Source organism: Anas platyrhynchos, chromosome 4, assembly GCF_047663525.1.
Source record: "Anas platyrhynchos isolate ZD024472 breed Pekin duck chromosome 4, IASCAAS_PekinDuck_T2T, whole genome shotgun sequence".
Taxonomy (NCBI): domain Eukaryota; kingdom Metazoa; phylum Chordata; class Aves; order Anseriformes; family Anatidae; genus Anas; species Anas platyrhynchos.
Genome location: NC_092590.1, coordinates 73,714,635 through 73,732,218, shown reverse-complemented (window position 1 = coordinate 73,732,218; position 17,584 = coordinate 73,714,635). Strand labels below are relative to the sequence as shown.

General features: G+C 40.6%; 1 protein-coding gene across 1 annotated transcript in view; it reads left to right on the top strand.

Moving 5' to 3' along the window:
* POLR1A (RNA polymerase I subunit A) overlaps nt 1-14,607 on the top strand; it is a 31,483-nt gene extending 16,876 nt beyond the window's left edge. The window contains exons 22-34 of the mRNA XM_027455734.3: nt 480-645; nt 1,149-1,370; nt 2,703-2,917; nt 3,525-3,692; nt 4,648-4,783; nt 5,534-5,691; nt 6,507-6,621; nt 7,267-7,380; nt 8,225-8,509; nt 8,917-9,117; nt 9,872-9,989; nt 10,997-11,161; nt 13,808-14,607. Of these exons, the coding sequence (XP_027311535.3) occupies nt 480-645; nt 1,149-1,370; nt 2,703-2,917; nt 3,525-3,692; nt 4,648-4,783; nt 5,534-5,691; nt 6,507-6,621; nt 7,267-7,380; nt 8,225-8,509; nt 8,917-9,117; nt 9,872-9,989; nt 10,997-11,161; nt 13,808-13,908 (2,164 nt within the window). The 3' untranslated portion in view covers nt 13,909-14,607. The remainder of the gene's footprint in view (nt 1-479; nt 646-1,148; nt 1,371-2,702; nt 2,918-3,524; nt 3,693-4,647; nt 4,784-5,533; nt 5,692-6,506; nt 6,622-7,266; nt 7,381-8,224; nt 8,510-8,916; nt 9,118-9,871; nt 9,990-10,996; nt 11,162-13,807) is intronic.
* Nucleotides 14,608-17,584: the final 2,977 nt, after the last annotated feature.

Here is a 17,584-nt window from a genome sequence, read left to right as displayed (position 1 = left end):
ACAAAAAGAGTTTGCTGCTTGAAATTCTCCTAATATCCTGATACAAGGAAAGATACACATATTCCTGGCAACTCATTTTTTTTTTAGGCCACGTTGTGGGCCTAATCTTTATTCAGGCCGCACCTGCAGTGTATAGAAGAAGGCAGAAATTCTATATTGTTTTGGAGGGTAGTGAGGGGTTCTAAAAGAGTTTCCTTCTTGCACACAGCTGTTTGTGTGACAACAGAAATAGCAAGTAACTTGCTGTTTCATTTTAATCTTTTTCAGTCCAAGAAAGTTGGATGGAGCAACATGCAGAAAACATTGCAATATCATCACCTGTTTTGTTTGTATGTCATGTCTAAGTTTTTTTTGCTTGCAGAATTCCTGATAAGTCCTTAAGTGAAATTAATATTTTACTGAAAACAGTATTTTTTGTGTTAGAGTTATCATCCTTGTTACTGTGCAACCTCAACGTGTTTTAATTTTCTTTGAGATAGGTGTATCATAAAACATCTGGAAGGACTGGTGGTTCAGTATGACCTGACTGTACGTGATAGTGATGGCAGCGTTGTGCAGTTTCTGTATGGAGAAGACGGCCTTGATATCCCTAAAACTCAGTTCTTACAGCCTGAGCAGTTTCCTTTCATTGCTGAGAACTATGAGGTAGAGCATCTAAATCTTAACTATTTACGTGGTGTGAAGGGGAAGAGTGAAATATGCGGTTAATTTTTGGCATGTCCATTAGTGATCTAGTGGCGTAGGTGTTTGCATGTCACTTTCAGACTATGCTACATTTTTTTTTGCTATTGTTTTTGAAATATGGAAGTGATTATTAAGTCTGTAGAATGATTTAAGTGGCTTGAAATTCATTAGAGCATCAAATGCTCTCCCTGTTGTCTCTTCTGTTTGAACTCTGCAGTTGGATTCTCATCAACTCAGGTGATGTAGTTCAGCCTGTTAAGTTTGATAATTCCATTTTACCAGTGTCATTTCAGTTGCTGCTTAAAGAAGGGTAGCACTAGTCACGTAAAAATAGATGGATTTGAAAATTGTTTCACTGCAACTGATCCTTTTCAATTGCAATAAATACCTATTCAGTTTGTTCTGCCTGTGCAGCTACCACGAGTATAGAGAGGAAAGTAATCATGAAGGTAACTTTCTTGTAGGTGATCCAGAAGGCAAACCATCTGGATGAAGCTTTAGCAAGGATGGAGTCCCACCAAGCCAACCAGCAGTTCAAAGCCATCAGAAAGTGGCAAGCCAGGCACCAGAACTCTGTGCAAAGAGAAGGAGGTTTTCTGATGTTCTCCCAGAAGAAAATGGCAAGTGTAAAAGCACAGATGCCAGCAGGAGAAAGCAAAAATGGAAGAGATCCTGCTACTTTACAGGTAACACGGAAGCAGTTGAATTGACCTAGCCCTTTTTTATTTTTTAATGAAGTTGCAGAATTCAGTGACTTCTGTTGCTCTGATGTGTTTCAAGGGCTACTTAAACAAGTTATCTTCTGAAGGGATCGTATGTCAGCTGTGCAAGTAATGAAACTGAGATTCATTTATTACTGTTTAAAGTCTGTGGGCCATAGAGCTAGGACAGAGGCCAAAAATTGAGGTAAAACAGGTTTTAGAAAACAGCCCATAGAGGTATTTTTGTGTGTTTTACACAGAATAGAGGTCTTGAGCCAGCCCTGCCTACTGTTTCAAAAAGTAAGCTTATGTATTCTTGTACGTCACGGCACTAACATATATGGCTTTTATCAGAGAATGAATATATGGCCACATGCATTCACAGTCTTACTTTCACTATGAACTTGCCCTGTTGTGATGTGGACAGTTTGCATAAAACTCCAGATCAAAGGTACTGGGATAAACTAACAGAAGTTACATGTCTACGAATGTTATGCAGTGTCACTAGTATATTTACTCAGCTATGCTGAATTTATGTTGCTATTGGTGCATCTGATAGCACCCAGAACAATTTGGCATGGGGATTCATTTGTTTGCTTTTTTTCTTTCAGCAGTAAGTAGGAAAGAATGTATATTTATCTCTGTCTCGGTATATTATAAACCTCAGTGGACAGATAACCGTGTCACAAGAGAGCTTCTCCTTCATTAACAGCAAAGCTTGTAAAAGCTTTTAAAAGCATTTTCTGTATTATTTTTTTTTGAAGTCAGCATTAACTTTTTCCTCTATTAAATGCAACATATGAAGTGTTACCTGAAAGACTAGCCAACTGAAGACTAGAAAAAAGAAAGATGAGCGTGTATAAGATGCAAGCTGTGTTTAAGATTTCTTCTGGATTCCTGAGGTTGAGTGTAGACAACTGAAAACAAGAAAAGCTCTTCTGTCATGCTAGCTTTGGACAGGTGAGGTGCTAGTCAGCTAGAAGTAAAGATTAAAGCAAGTCAAGGGGTTTCACTTCCAAGTTAAAAGCATTCTTAGTTGTATTTCACTGGTTTCTATGTAGTTACTATGGGTAGATACTTGATCTCAAGTGTATAGAGAATCTTGAAGACATTTGGGGTTAAAATTGTAAGTACCAAAAACGGGGAACGCTGTATTGTAGCTGAGTTGTGCTCTACTGTGTGTTCCATACACCCTTAAATGTTTTGCAGGCGATCTTTTCCTTCTCTGTTGCTAGATCGCTGGTGGAAGTGGTGATACTTTGCTTTGGTCTTACTGTGACTGAACCAGCTGGCTTAAAAATTCTCTTTTATTTCCAGTTACTGAAGATGTGGTATGAACTAGATGAGAAGAAGCGAAGAAAGTATCAAAAGAAGACCAATAAGTGTCCTGACCCAAGTCTTGCAGTTTGGCGTCCAGATACACATTTTGCATCTGTTTCAGAAACATTCGAAAATGGAGTCAGAGATTATATCAAGAAATGGGAATGTGAGAACAGAGGAAGTTGCATGCAACCAGCACTTTCTTCCGATAGGTAGTAACTTCTCTATGCTTGCTTCTCTGTGCTGAGCCCCTCAAAAAAGTAGTTTTGGACTGAGTTTGCTAAAGATGAAAAGTCTTTATGAAGTTATGGTTTTTGTTGTGACCTCTGTGAAGCAAATTTGTGGGTTTCAGAATGGTTCTTGAAAGCCAAGCATGCATACTGCCTAGTGGAGAGGCCCAGGTGGTCTGTTTGTTCCAAATCTGAGTTTTCTGTGCTGGTAAGGACTTCGGCAAAGACTATAGAATAAAAGCAGCACAGGGGTGTTTCCATATGCAATGGTTAAAAATGAAAATATGCTCTTGCCACATCTTGCAGTCAGCAAGACAGTTGAGATGAGGAAATGAGTGTAAATAACTCTTTTGACAACGTGGGAATTAGCAGTAGAAGACAGTTTGTTCTAAGCTCGCAGTTCTGTGTCAATGAGCTGTCAGATCAAATGAGGATGAAATACAGTTTTACAGTTCCTGAAGTGTATTTGTCCAGAGCCTACCAATAGAAAATGGCCGAAAGAGATAACTTCATTGAACTTGGAATGTTTCAGTCTGCACTGAGTTTTTTTTATGTTGAGCTAAACATCTGCTTATTTATTGCCTTTCAGATTAAAGGATTTGTTGTATTTAAAGTGGCAACGATCTCTTTGTGACCCAGGAGAAGCTGTGGGTCTTCTTGCAGCTCAGAGTATTGGGGAACCTTCCACACAGATGACTCTGAACACCTTCCATTTTGCTGGCAGAGGTGAAATGAATGTGACTTTGGGTATTCCAAGGTGAGAAACCCGTGTTCTCAACGAGTCCTTTGCTATTTTTGGCACTTCAATTTTTTTTTTTTACCATACTGGCAGGTGTGTGTGATCTTGAGAGCAAATGATCATTTAGTTTAAATGTCAATTGTACCTGTTTAGAAATATCTTAATGTCGTACAATTTTATGGGTGTTTTGGCTCACTTTCCAGACACAAAAGATCTATGGAGATCTCTTACTGGGTGCATAACAAATGACTTATTTTGTTTCTATTTTTTATTTGGCACAGTAAAAGCCTAAAGAAGCCATGCTTTGTGGGTTTGCCCTTTGCTCACCTTTTCTTCCCCTAGTATCTTTTAAGCCTGTTTGGTTTTCACACAAAAAAATTCACTGCAAATGACTACAAAGTCTTGCAGGATTATCATCACCTTGACAGAAGGAGACCTGTTTTTATAGCAGCAAGGTTTCTCCTGGCTCTTCCGTGCACTGACAGGCATTTTGCAAGCACACACACGTTTACCAACCAGTTATCATCTTGTTCTGAATCGCATGGGTGCTGGCCATGGCTTTGTAAATGTGTGTGAGGGATGAGGTGGCAGACGGTTGTGTCACTTTAGTGCAGCAGGGGAGAGGAGAAGGCACGAGGAGCATACATTATGCATCTGTAGGAAACAGGCTTCATTAGTTCTTCTGTTCTGGGAACAACTTATTACCATCTCTGTTTTTTTTCCCGTAATTGGAGCGATAATCTAATGGAGTCGGTGAAGCTGTGCCTGGTGAGGAACCAGGGAAGTGGAAAGGAGTGGTGCAGTGGTAACCGCAACTCCTGATACGTATGGTTTTGGTGGGACTGGCAGTTGCTGCATGCTGGTTTATTTAATAAGCATGCAGCTGCATGCTGTCTTATTAAGTGAAGTAGATGTTTATTTGATTGCAGAGTGCTTTTACTGCTTCATTTGAAAGATCATTCTTTATTTAAAGGTTGCGGGAAATACTGATGGTAGCCAGTGCAAATATTAAAACACCAACAATGAGCGTTCCTGTGCTTAATACCAAGAAAGCTCACAAGAAGGTGAAGCAGCTTAAGAAACAGCTCACAAGAGTGAGCTTAGCTGAGGTGAGCCACCAATTCAGTGTATCCTTAGGGAATCTGCAAAACACAGTTTCTGCTTTGAGCTTATGGGTTTGTCTGGCTTTGCAGCAGTTTCCGTTTTTGTAGGCTCACCTGTGGGTGCAAGATAAGGTGGGTCCTTTCTTTTCACTTCTTGCCTACTGGACATAACACATTGAAAGGAGCTGGAGTTACCGTGGCCATATGAGACTTAAATTCAATTTAATCTGTAGACATCATCACAGGCTGCAGACTATAGAGTGTAAAGCAAGTGTAATAGTTTAGACATAGCAATAGTATAATGCAGGGGAGGATTTGTGTTTCCTGCTATAGCCTTGTTTGGCTTTTTCTTGGACTCATGCCTGCATGCACTGTCCTCTTCTGTCTTATTTCAAGTTGGGGTGCAGCAAGGATAGAGTTAAGTCAGCTCTACTGAACTACTGTCATGTTCGATGGGCAAGTAACATGCTTCAATGAAATGAAGCTGTTGGCCCCCTAAGAAGTGTGGCCTCTTGTGCAGAAGTGGGACAAGAGGTGAGCCTGTTCTCCCATTGTCTAAATTAATTTTTGGGAGCAGTTTAAGCCAGAAGGATTGCAGTAAGGTGGTCATCTTCCCCAGGAGCTGCCAAAAAGCCCACAGAACAGTTTTCCAGTTAGTCTTGTGTAATTCTGGTCTCATCAAAGGCACTGGAGTTGTGGGAAGTAAATAAAGTGCCTTCACCAAAGGAGTTATGTTCCTGCTTGTTGCTTCTGTAGGTTTTGCAGAAAGTTGAGTTAGAGGAATCCCTGCGTGTGAAGAGCAAGCAGGACAAGCATCGCCTCTACAAAATCAAATTCCACTTCTTGCCCCATGAGTATTACCGAGAGGAGAAATGTGTGAAGCCCAGGGACATCTTGCACTTCATGGAAACAAGGTTAGTTTGCTTTCAGATGCTCTCATGTTTGTTTTTCTTTTGCCCTTCTGTGGGCTCTGGGGGTCATCACTTGTTTATTATTGCTGTTACGGCTCTCAAAACAGCAGTGTCCTGAAGACATGCTTGCAGAAGCATCTGCATGGTGGATTTTTGTCTCGAGTGAAGCTCTGTATCTGTGGCTTGGCTACAGTGCAGAATTCTGTTGAGGCACATCTTTCTTGTGTCTGTGATATACTCAAGAGAAGAGCCTGTATAAGCAATGTTGCATTCCTCATCTTTGGATGCTTACGTGTTTATTAGCAGCAAAAATGTTTGAATGCTTTAAGTATCCCTTGCTCTCATAGAGAATAAATACAACTTGTGGGGCTTTTGTTTGTTTTTTTAAAAGAAGAAAGTAAAACAGGGAACAAAAAACTTCACTGATTTGTTCTTCATTCAAGCTGAGTTACTTTATATAACAATTTTGCATGTGCTTGTTGGTTTCAAAAAATAATTTTAAATGTGCAAAAGCAACCTCTCTCTTCTGAAGGTCAATATGGTGTGCTGATTTTATGTCTAGATGAGCTTATAACCTTTGGATGCATCACTACATCTATAGTTGTAAGAGAGGTGATGCCAAACTTTTATTCCTGAGGAAATGGGAAAGGGACAAGAAGAAAAATTAATTGCCTTATCTTAGAAATATTTTTGTATCCACCAAGGAATATGTCATGTCATGAGTTGACTGGCTTCTTAAAATACATTCTGTTTATGATAGCTCAAACTTGACTGCAGCGTTGCTGAACTTGAACCTCTTGGGTTGCTTCTTCTTTCAGATTCTTTAAAATTGTCCTGGAAACAATTAAACGGAAGAGTGCGAAGATGGCATCTTTTACTGAAGTCAGCACACGGAAAGCAACTCGGAAGGATTTAGATGGTGACGGAGACAAGGTACAGAAAAGCATTACCTGAAATGTCCCTCACTTTCCTTACCTGTTTTTGAGAACTGGAATTTGGGAAAACATCGCTTGTTTTGATGTGAATACTAGTTGTGTCAATACTAAATTACTTCTTAATCAGTTTCTTTATGTATAAATTCTCTTTGTATTTTCATCAAATTAACAAGGAAATAATTGTGTCCTATAAAATCCTAATTTACTTACACATTCTAAGCATATGATGTTATTTTAGTTCCACTGAGAAAAAACTTTGTGCTCTCTGCCCTTGGATCAAGATTGTTTCACAGCACTGTTTATTGAAACCTTTAAGAGAAGATCCTTTATTCGTTGCAAAAGCTTTTGCATATTCCTTCTGCCACTGTTCTCCCAATGTAGATTGTCATATAAGCAGAGCAATAGCTTATATATCTAGTAGAAGTTCTTGTTTAATGTTAAAGCTATCACTAATCTGAGTTTTTTTGTTTGTTTTTTACAGTAGTGTTATTATAGAAATCAGTTTGTTCTTAAAGGTAGAGCAGGGGATATCTGCCTCAAAGATGGACAAGGGATTGTTAGATTACAAATCTAAAGCCCTTGGATATAGTTCATGCTTTCCAGCAGAGTCAGCCCGATTGTCTCGTCTGTTATGGATTTCTAGGCACAAAATAGTCAGGAAGCTCCCGAAGAGGAAGAGAAGATCGTTGATGCAGAAGCTGATGAAGGGGATGGTGATGCTACAGAAGCAAAACGGAGGAAGAACCAGGAAGAAGAGGTAATGATTTCATAGGTGCTCAGCACTGCATTTGAATTCTGTTTCCACTGCCCTGGTCTGAGTTTGGGAAGGAAAACTTCTATTGAAGCAGAACGCCAGCAAGAAAGCCAGTAATAATAAAATAAAAGGCATAAGGAGGTCTCTAGTCTGTGCCGATCAGTTTTAATTTGGACAGGGGGAGAAATCTATAGCAGGAAATGTGGACTGAGACTTCCGATGATGTGCTTTTTATGGCTGAGCCTGGTCGCTATAGTTAAGAGTAATACAGAACTGTGCAAGTTAGAGAGAAAAGATCTTTCAGATTTTGTTCGAAGCCTCCTTCTTCAGCTATTGGGTAGATGTGTCTGGCAATCAGATTGTCTGTGCTGTACTTCCACTTAACTTTGTCTTGCTATTTTCACGTTTTTTCAGTCGTGTTTAAAACTACAGTGCAGTTGTTAAAAATATTCTGGCTGTGCATGTTCATTCCATGCTTACTATTTCGTAATTAGTGTACAAAGGATGGTCAGCTGCAGTTTCAGCAAGAGTAAAAATCCTGAGGGATTCCAGTCATCAGAGCTAGATTATAGGAAGAGCCTTTTGGGGCTTAAAAAAATAAATAATAATTCTGCCATGGTTGCAATAAGCTATAGCTTATTGGTTGCATTGAGAAATAACAGCAAGAGAAATAGAGACTGAACCGAATCCTGCTGTATTCTCTTTGGAACAGGATTACATTTTCATTGTGTCATAGGCAAGGTACTTGCAACTCATCTGTCAAGAATATTCATGAATAAAGCTGCTTCATAGTGTGTTTGTTTCTGTATGTTCTCTGGCCTATGTAATTACATCATTGTTTTTTTAGGTTGATTATGAGAGTGAAGAAGAAAATGCAGAAGAAAATGTTGCTGAGAATCCAGAAGATGAAGAGGCTGAATCAGATAAAGAAGAGAGGGCTCAAGGTGCAGATGAAGGAGATCAGAATGGAGCAGATGGCGATGATCCTCAACATCTTTCCTTTATGTCTCAGACTAAAAAAGAGAGAAATCTATTACTCAAGTCAGCGGAGATGCGAATAAATGCTGTCCTGAACAGTCACCCGTCAATACAGGATTACACGTTTGACACTGAAAATGAACTTTGGTGTGAGGTAAGATGGTGGTGCCTGGAAGCAGCTGTGTGTGGCTGCACAGTGGCTGCCCGCAGCTCTTGTAACACGGTTCTCTTAGTGGAGTGCTGCTGTTTTGTCTCATCAGCAGTCCCCTATTAGTACAGCAGAGTGGAAGTGTGTGCCTCAGCACAAATATTCTTCTTGACGCAGTTATTTACAGCTGACTTTTAAAACCCCAATTAAACTTTTTAAAAAGACAACTAACATGATTGTTTATAAGTAAATATATTTATGACTATAATTCTAGTCAGACATTTATGTTCCCAAAGCACACAATTAAAATAATCCTATTTGACTGCTTTTTGCCTAGAAAGAAGTAGGTTCCTGAGCCTAATGCTCAAGCATTTTTACAGAAAACCACTGCTTCTGTTTTTTTCTCTTTCTAGGTTTCGTTGGCGCTTCCGCTGATGAAGGTGTACTTCGATCTCTCCTCTTTGCTTCTCTCTCTGGCACGGAACACGGTCATCCATGAAGTGAAGGGGATCACCCGGTGCTTGTTGAATGAAAGTACCAATAAGCAAGGAGAGAAAGAACTCATTCTGCATACTGAGGGGATAAATCTTGCGGAGCTGTTCAGATACTCTGATGTATGTGGTCTATTTATAATCCTGAACTGGAGTGATCTCCTGTGCTCTACAGAGAGGGCGTGGATGATAGGTGTTAGCAGGGTTGATGTGAAACCTTTTCAGCTCTTAGGCTTCCTTCCTTCTCCTTTTTCCCCCAGCTGCGTTCAGAGTTCAGTGAAGCCTTTTCTCAAGGGTAAATTGCAAATTGTTTTTTTGTGCAGCAGCCCAGTATCTAATGACAGATAATTCCACACTATGCTTGTAACTGTCTCTATAAATGTTACTTGAGGGAGTTCTTCCATCTAAATGAATTGCAGTACTTGGAGATGAATAGTTCTGTTATGCCATCTAGCCCATAACTCTACAAATAGAGGATTGTTTTATGCTACGTATTTTCTACTGCTTTTGTTAAAAGTTCTGGTTGGTTGAGACAGACGGGGCATTACATTTCTTGGAAGACTTTAACGTGTCCTCCTGCTGCTAGGAATGGTCAGTTGGTTTGTTTTCTAAACAGTTTTCTCTGTGCTGAATTTTGATTCTGACTTGAGTATAAACCACAATGATCAATTGCTTATAAATAAATCTCCAGTGTCGTTTTTGTCCCAGTTTGGCTCTGAGCTACTGTCTTGTTGTGCAGCTTTTGGTGGTGTTTAAGCTAATGAAAGGTGGAGGGAAAAAAGCTATGCTAGCTTGCTTAGCTTAGCTTAAGCTATTTGGAAAAAATAGAGTAGTTACTGTGCTAATTTATATGTGTTTTTTTTTTTTTGTCTTTCAGATTTTGGACCTGAACAGGCTTTATTCCAATGATATTCATGCCATGGCTAAGCATTACGGTATTGAGTCTGCCCTGAGGGTCCTTATAAAGGAAATAAAAGATGTGTTTGCTGTATATGGTAGGATTTGTTTGTATCTTTGAAGATGGTCTTTATTGTAATTGCCACATTGCTCACAGTTATGGCTCTTCGTTATTTCATCATTCTGATAAAATAGTGCCTTCCGTGAAGAAGTCGTTAGTCAAGTTCTGTTTAATCTGTAGAAAATTCACTAGACAAGGTTGAATTTATCTATGCATCACAGATTTTTTTTTCTATTCCATTAATGTGCAAGCTGGAAAGTCCAGAGGAATTAATAATTAACATCTGAGGAACCTGAACTATGTTAGACCTGCACAGTGGCCCTGAGAATAGAATTAATCTTGCCTCATTCTAGCTTTTTAATGATAAGAGTCTAGGCTCCTTCTATAGTTAAGCTTATAGTAGTTTCTAAAACAATAGAAACAGCATTGATACTGCATTGTCTGAAGGTTTGTCCCTCTGCATTATTGAGAGTCCCAGTTTAGGGAGGCTGCCTGACTTGTTAAAGCTTGGCAGGTTGAATTTGCCTTCAGTGAGCTAAGTCACACTATGAATTAAACTCTTGAAAAGAGGGAAGATGAATGCAGTGGGAGTTTTAGCAACCAGTTTCATCCAACAAATTTTTCGGCTGGCAGCCCAGAATGGTCCAACCTTCAAGTTGTTCAAGAACTGGTAGGTAAATGTTGACAGAACTGTTAATGATCTCCCATCTCTCTTGACACCGCAGTGTTACTTAAACATAAGTACTGTTTCTTTTTAGATCGAATGGTTTTGTTTGTCCATTTTTTTTGTGGATGCCTAGCATCTTACACAGAAAAGTACTGTTTTATATTAAAATGAGGAGCACCCAGCTTGGATATTTGAGGGGAGCAGCTACACCAGCTACATACTAAGATCTGCAGCCACCAGAAGGATGTTAAGAGATGTTCTCCATGTTGATTAGATCCAGGGGATTAATTTAGATTAGATTTTTTTATTTTTATTTTTTAGAAAAAAATACCTTAGCACTTGAGTGCTCTCACAATTGCTCTCTCCTGTGTTCTTAGGTATTGTGGTAGACCCTCGGCACCTTTCACTTGTGGCAGATTACATGTGTTTTGAAGGAGTTTATAAACCGCTGAATCGCTTTGGAATCCAGTCCAGCTCCTCCCCTCTGCAACAGATGACGTTTGAAACCAGTTACAAATTCCTGAAGGAAGCAACAATGATGGGTAAATGGTTTAGTTTGAACTATATCGCTGCAGAATTTCACATATGCTTTGTTTTCATCATAAATTTCCACTATTTTGAGTAATGTATAATTGTGTTAGAAAAAAAGGCCAGAGGCTAACATTTTAATTAAGTCCTTGCCTAGGAAAATGTTCCAGACATGTTTAATAAAATTCTGTCAGTTTAAATGAAGTCAGCTCCCACATGTAATCTGTGGGGTCTGTGATTCCTGTCTTTAAGAATTAGATAGCCTTTTTTTTATAACAAACCTTAAAACTGTTACGGTTTGTTATAGCAAAGCCTTAAAACAGACTATTAAATCTGCCTTTTTCTGCCTCTGCTTAGACCATTAAAGTTGTCATCTCTGCTTGGTTTTCCTGTCTCTGTTATAACTCCCATGTTTTCAGCTCTTCTGCTCTAAAATTGCCATTTTATTGTGAGAACAGTCTTCCTGGTTGTTAATTTGATTTTGGATTTCTTCTGCTTTGTAGAACTTTACTATCTTTAGGGTCTCCCCCAAACGCAGACAAAGGCTCAGATTCATTTGGCTGATGGTAGGTTTCTGGTGCCATTTCAGATAACCAAGAATATGGTGGCCTTTTCTGGCCCCTATTTGCTGCTCTGGAAGTTGTGCAAATCTCTTTGGGTTCTCTGCCTTGTTCAGCAGACCATGTATCTGCATGGATCCTTTAGGGCATTTAAATGGCACTAGCCATCTGTATTTAGGAGTCCCATCCAAAGAAGTTATGTTTTAGGTCTGTCACTGGACCGTTCTCTCTCACATTTGGGATATTAATTACATGACCTTTTTGCTCTGTTTTTTTTTTTTGTCACTTGCCTGTTGGATGCTCCTTCTTGGATGCTCCTGTGCCCCCATTTTGTAACCTAATACAAATGGGAAAAGCTGTCAACACAGTCTCTTCAACTTAAGCTTCCTGGCACAGATGTCAGGGGCAGAAACTTTTGTCACTTAATTCCTTTCTCTTAATGCTGTTTTGCACCTTGTCTGGGAGGGTAGCTTTGGGTTTTACAACAGTATTGCTTACCAGTGACTTAGAAATCATCCGAAAAATCAGAAAGGAAAAGTGTAAATTTGGAGAAAAATGGAGCAGAAGAGGAAGATTTTTTGCACAGTTGCTTTCTCAGGATGTACATTGTAGCTCATGTTGATTTAGAATTAAGATAAAGGTTTTGTCAGGTGAAACATGATTACATTTATGGATAATATCACAAATAAAGACCTGAAGTGCATGCTAATAGAAGGGCATGGCGAATTTGCAGGAAAGCCACACTGCTTGCAAGTGCAGGGATTTATTGATTTCCCCAAGATGGAAACCAAGTCGTAATGTGGATTACAGCAGTCTGTCTCTAATTTGCTTTAATGCAGCTGATAACTCCAGTGTACATTTAAATAGATACTGTGCCCACTTACAGCCTCAATCAATAAGACAGAAAAAGGAAGGGCTACGACCACGGGGCACTGTTAAGGGAGCAGGAAGTGCCACGAGAGCACAGTTGTGACCCAGCAGATTGCTGACCAGGATTTGGTGCAAGAGCACATCTGCATCGGAAGCGAGATCCTTCTGGCTGTTTGCTCAGAGAATAACTCTTTGTGAACGTCACGTGAGCAAACAGGACAGTTACGTCTTTGACCTAACAAAGAACCTTTTTTTCCCCCTTTTCTCAGTTGACACACATTTAGGAGCAGCGGTTTACTTGTACAGCTGTAGCCGAGATCCAGGCAGCAAGCACACACCATACGCTGCTATGGCACTGCACCTCCCCCTGCATCCTCTGTATAAGAAAAAGTTAGTTCATAGTAGAATAAAGATGACCCAAATTTACCAAAAGTTAAACATTTATTTTTTAACCACTTTTCCAATGTGCTTTCCTAAAAAAAAAAAAAAAAAAAAAAATGCAGCTTGCTGATATTTAGAATGAATGAAAACAAGCCTGGTTGCTTTAAAAACAAAACAAAACAAAAAAACAAACAGTGAAAGCAAAATGCAGCAAGCATTGGCCAGACGTGTCATCTGGAGAGCTTCCAAGTTTCTGTGACAATATTTCGCTACGGTGAGTAACCACAAAATCAAAGGAATTCAGGGAATGTCTCTCCAGTGAAAAGTTCTCTTCATATCTTGTCAGAAGGATTTAAAATCCTTATCAAAAGGATTCACTCTAACAAAGAAAAAAGGCTCCACGGGAGAAAGGCAGCAAATGAAAAGGGTTTCTTTTTGGTTTTGCTTCACTGATGCATTTTGTTTTTTAAGCAATTTATTTAATCAGCAAAATGTGTTCACTGGAAGGTCAAATCTGTTCTCTTGGAATTGGGAGTGTATTATCTTTTCCTGCTGAATAGGAAGAATTTAGAAATGTGCAGCCTAGTTCTCTGCTTATACACAAAGACTGGGAAGAGAAATTTGTTGTAGGGAGAGGCAGGAAGAGTTTTGGAGTTCTGCTGTCAGAAATATAGATTCAGTCTGAACAGTAGGTGGCAATGCCTTTCTGAAACTAGGGAGGCTGAACCAGATGAGTATGTAAACTCATCTGAACCAGATGAGCATGTAAAATAAACTGCTTTCTTTTCAGCACTGACCTTTGAGAAACCTTTGGAAACATCTAATTTGACTTTCTGAATTCTGTTGTAGGTGCTTACGACGAACTGAGATCGCCTTCTGCGTGCCTGGTGCTTGGAAAAGTTGTTAAAGGAGGGACTGGTTTGTTTGACCTCAAGCAACCGCTTACATAGTGTTTTGTCTGTAATTTAAGGATTCTGCTTAAAGTATTCACTGTAAGGTGCATATGTATGTGCCTACAGCATCTGTCACAAGCACACACACTGTGTTTCCAGTTGTCTTCCCTGTGCCAACAGATGTGTTAATCTGGCTACGTGATGGACCTCAACTATTTCATGGAAATGTTCGCACCTACAGGAGCTGTCCCTCGGCCCAAAGAAACGTTTATTTACTGTTCGTCAGTGTTAAAAATGGGATTATTGGCTTACATGGAAAAGAATAAGATGAAATAGACTGGCTGGGGTTCAGACAGGCTATGCAACAGCCTTGGCAGGCAGAAAAAAAGTAGAATCTGTTTATGCTGTCTGAATGTGTGGGGCAGAATCCCATCTGGGTGAGCGGTGCCAGTTGCCACGTGGTTGTGATACAGTCGATCTCTTAGCCAAAGACAGGACCTCAGAACTTTCCTGGGTTCTCCACACATCTTCCAACGTCTGCCCTTGCAGCCTCTTTGTACGGAACAGATCCTGGCACAGCGAGAAACGAGACATTTGTAAAGGTTTTTAATCCTTAAATGGCAGCCTGAGCAGCTGTGACAGTGACTGTACAAAATAGTCCTGTGAGTTATTAAAACAGAGTTTTCAAAATATTTTTGCTTAAAGTTTTATATCAAAAAGGATACTTAATAAATGACATTACAAAGAAATATTATAGACGTGGTGTTCTGTGGCTGTGTTACTGAGGGAATTTTGTCACGCGGCCAACAGCCATGGCTTTGATGTCTGCTAAATAGCCGAGAGCTATTATCTGCCCTTCAGAAATCAGACTTTCTTGCTTACACATTTGTTTTAAATCAGACTGAAATGTTAAAATTCTTTGGAGTTTGCTCACTACCGTATGGGTGTGTTTTCTGACTGGTTTCAACCTTCTGCCATTCCCCGTGGCACCCCTGAGCTAGCAGCTAAGTGCCAGGGCTGACTTAACCAGCTGAGGAGCTCCTGCTTCCAGTGGAGCTGCACTAAAGGGATTACATCAGACAGTGGGAGACGTTGGCTGGGGATTGTGAAAGAGCCTCTGTGGGATATCTCGATTGACTCCGTTCTGCTTCAGACCCTTAAAACTGTGTCAAATGCACTGCAAATTGCACCGAAGCTCAACAAATGCATTAGACCTGCAGTTCTCCGGTTTCATTCTGCAGATCTCTTCACCAAAGACTTTTTTGTGTCTCTCTCCAGCCTTACCACCTGCTAAGCATTTCTCAAAAGTGTGTCGTCACAGGAAGTAATTACTTGGATGCAGTTCTTCAAATGGTGAGATGGGAAGGAGCAAACGTAGTAACGAAAGGCTGTTAATTTCAGACTGCAGCCTGTAGCATTAACGACCACTTGTTGAGGAGTATCCTTAAGAGATGTTCACAGTCCTGCTGCCAACACCACCTGTGCCACATTTTCTACATGGAGATGTGTTCTTTAGCTCTGTAAAGAGCTTAATATAACTCATTCATCCAAGTGTTCCTATTGCTTCTAAGTAAAACGAAGAGATCATTGTGATTGTGTGGTGGTGATGAGCTGTCCTCGTAGCTATGGAGCCGTGAAATAAAGGAGAACCTGGCGGTTTTATACTTGGGGGTAAATCCAACGAGAGGTTTTGCATATTTGAAAAATGGTTATGCATGAAATGATTCTGAAGAGGCGGTGGGTCTTCTGAGCGATTTGAGGATGTCCTTTTTGAGGCACTAGCTTCCTTTTCTGTTGCTGCTTGCTCCTCCTGTGGTGAGAAGCACTGCTGTGTGCTGGTGGAGCAGCAGCCAGCCAGGTGCTTTAGGGAGATGAGAGGACACCAAGTGAGGTGCTTGTAAATGTTGCACAGTCGTGTTCTGAGGAAAGATACCGAAATGCTCGTCCTTCAGTGAACGTTGTGTGCCAAAGAGCTGGTTCTCGGTCCCTGTAGAATCCATTTAGCAGAAAACAGTGATGAATTGGGTCAGCAAGCATGCCACCAGGCTACCTGATAGTGAGGAGACCTTTAAAAGTCTGCTCTGGCTGGGGCTGGGTGAGCCAAGCTTTGCTTTCAGTTCTGAGCTGTCTTTAAAATGTAGGTGCAGGCCAGTATTTCTGGTCAGTACTGTAGTAAGTCAGAGTTATTTCTCCAGGAAAGCCCCTGACAGTACAATCCAGATCTTAACTGGTGGCTGCTGAGAAGAACAAAGTAGGTGGCTGCTCCTGGGGACAAAAGGGATAGGGGAGAGAATACGGCAGGGCCTCAGCTGTGTCTAGGGATGGAGAAACCTGCAGATTTTGGCATGTAAGTGGGGTTGGTTTACACTGATTCTTCATGCTCTGTAGTGGAAGAAGGGCAGCTGAGGCAGCAATTACCACTAATCTGTAGGGTGAGCACGTTGGCCAGGGTCTTGACTGCATTTTCTTCTGAGACAGGAAGAGTTTGAATTTTCTCAACATTCGTGTGTGCAGAAAATAGAAAGAGAAGCAGCGTCTGGCTTCCTGCGCTCAGAAGACGTGGTTTCTATTCGTAGGACACGCAGTTCTCTGCAGCTAGACCTTGCACGTCTTACAGTTTTCTTCTTCCTTGCTCCTCACAACAAGTCCTGTTGCTGTACAGTTCATTTTGAGGATGTGAGCTACCTGCCCTCAGCCTCCTGCGAGGGGGCTCTAATGATGTTTGGTGCTCTTGCTGCTTTTGTAATTGTACAAAACAGAGAAGCAGGGGCAGCTTTGGAGTGAACGGCCCCTAAGAGTTGGCAGTAGATGTGATTTCCTAGAGGAGAGGAGATCATGATTGAAAAGATGGAAGAATGTCTAGAAGTTCACTTCAGAGGTTTTAGAAAAGAATTAAGCTTAGCAAATGTTTAAATTAAATAAGAATCTGTAACTGGGATGGCACACGAACAAAGTGCCTTACTGCTCTGGATCAGAATTCAATTTAATTTTTTTTTTTTCCGCAGATTTCCTTTTTTCTGTTTTCTGTCCTGGTTCTCTCTAGTGGCAGATGAAGCTCGATTAGTAAGAAGTGGCAAAGAACCGCGATAAACAGCACTGGGAACCTCTCCTGCTATTTCTGACTGCTTTCTGCAGGCTTGGTTTGAACGCACGCTATTTCCAAGTCTTTCTTCAAATGTCTTTGACTTCATAATTTTGGCAATTATAAGAAATAATTTAAGACTAGTACTCAATAGTCAAACTTTGACGATTTCCTGGGGTTTATATGCTGCACTTCCTTTTGGAGGTGATTCCGCAGTCAGATGCAGCTGGCATTGCAATGCTTTTTCCAGGGGAACCAGCCGCTCTCGTAATCATCTGTGCCGTGTGGTGCCAGGTTACCCTAAGACTGTGAAAACGCAACGAGAGAAGAAAAAGTAGCTGACAGAGCTGCTTCCTAAATGTGTTCTCTCCATTAAGGACACCGTACGGTCCGTCTGGCACGCTGTAGGTTTTATGTTTGGCTGAGTGTGCGCTCCAGGAACTGGTAGGTTAGCACATGCAGATATGAAAGCTGGGGGAAGAGGATGTAATAGATTTAAAAAAATTATTTAAATCTATAGTGAAAGGAGCTTCTAGTTAGTGAGACAAGAGGGAAGTAGCAATCCTCAAAAATCTGGGAAGTCTCCACGTTGTGCTTGCTGTGATGTGTCCTGGTTGCATGGTGCAAAAGACCAACCCACTTTGGGAGATT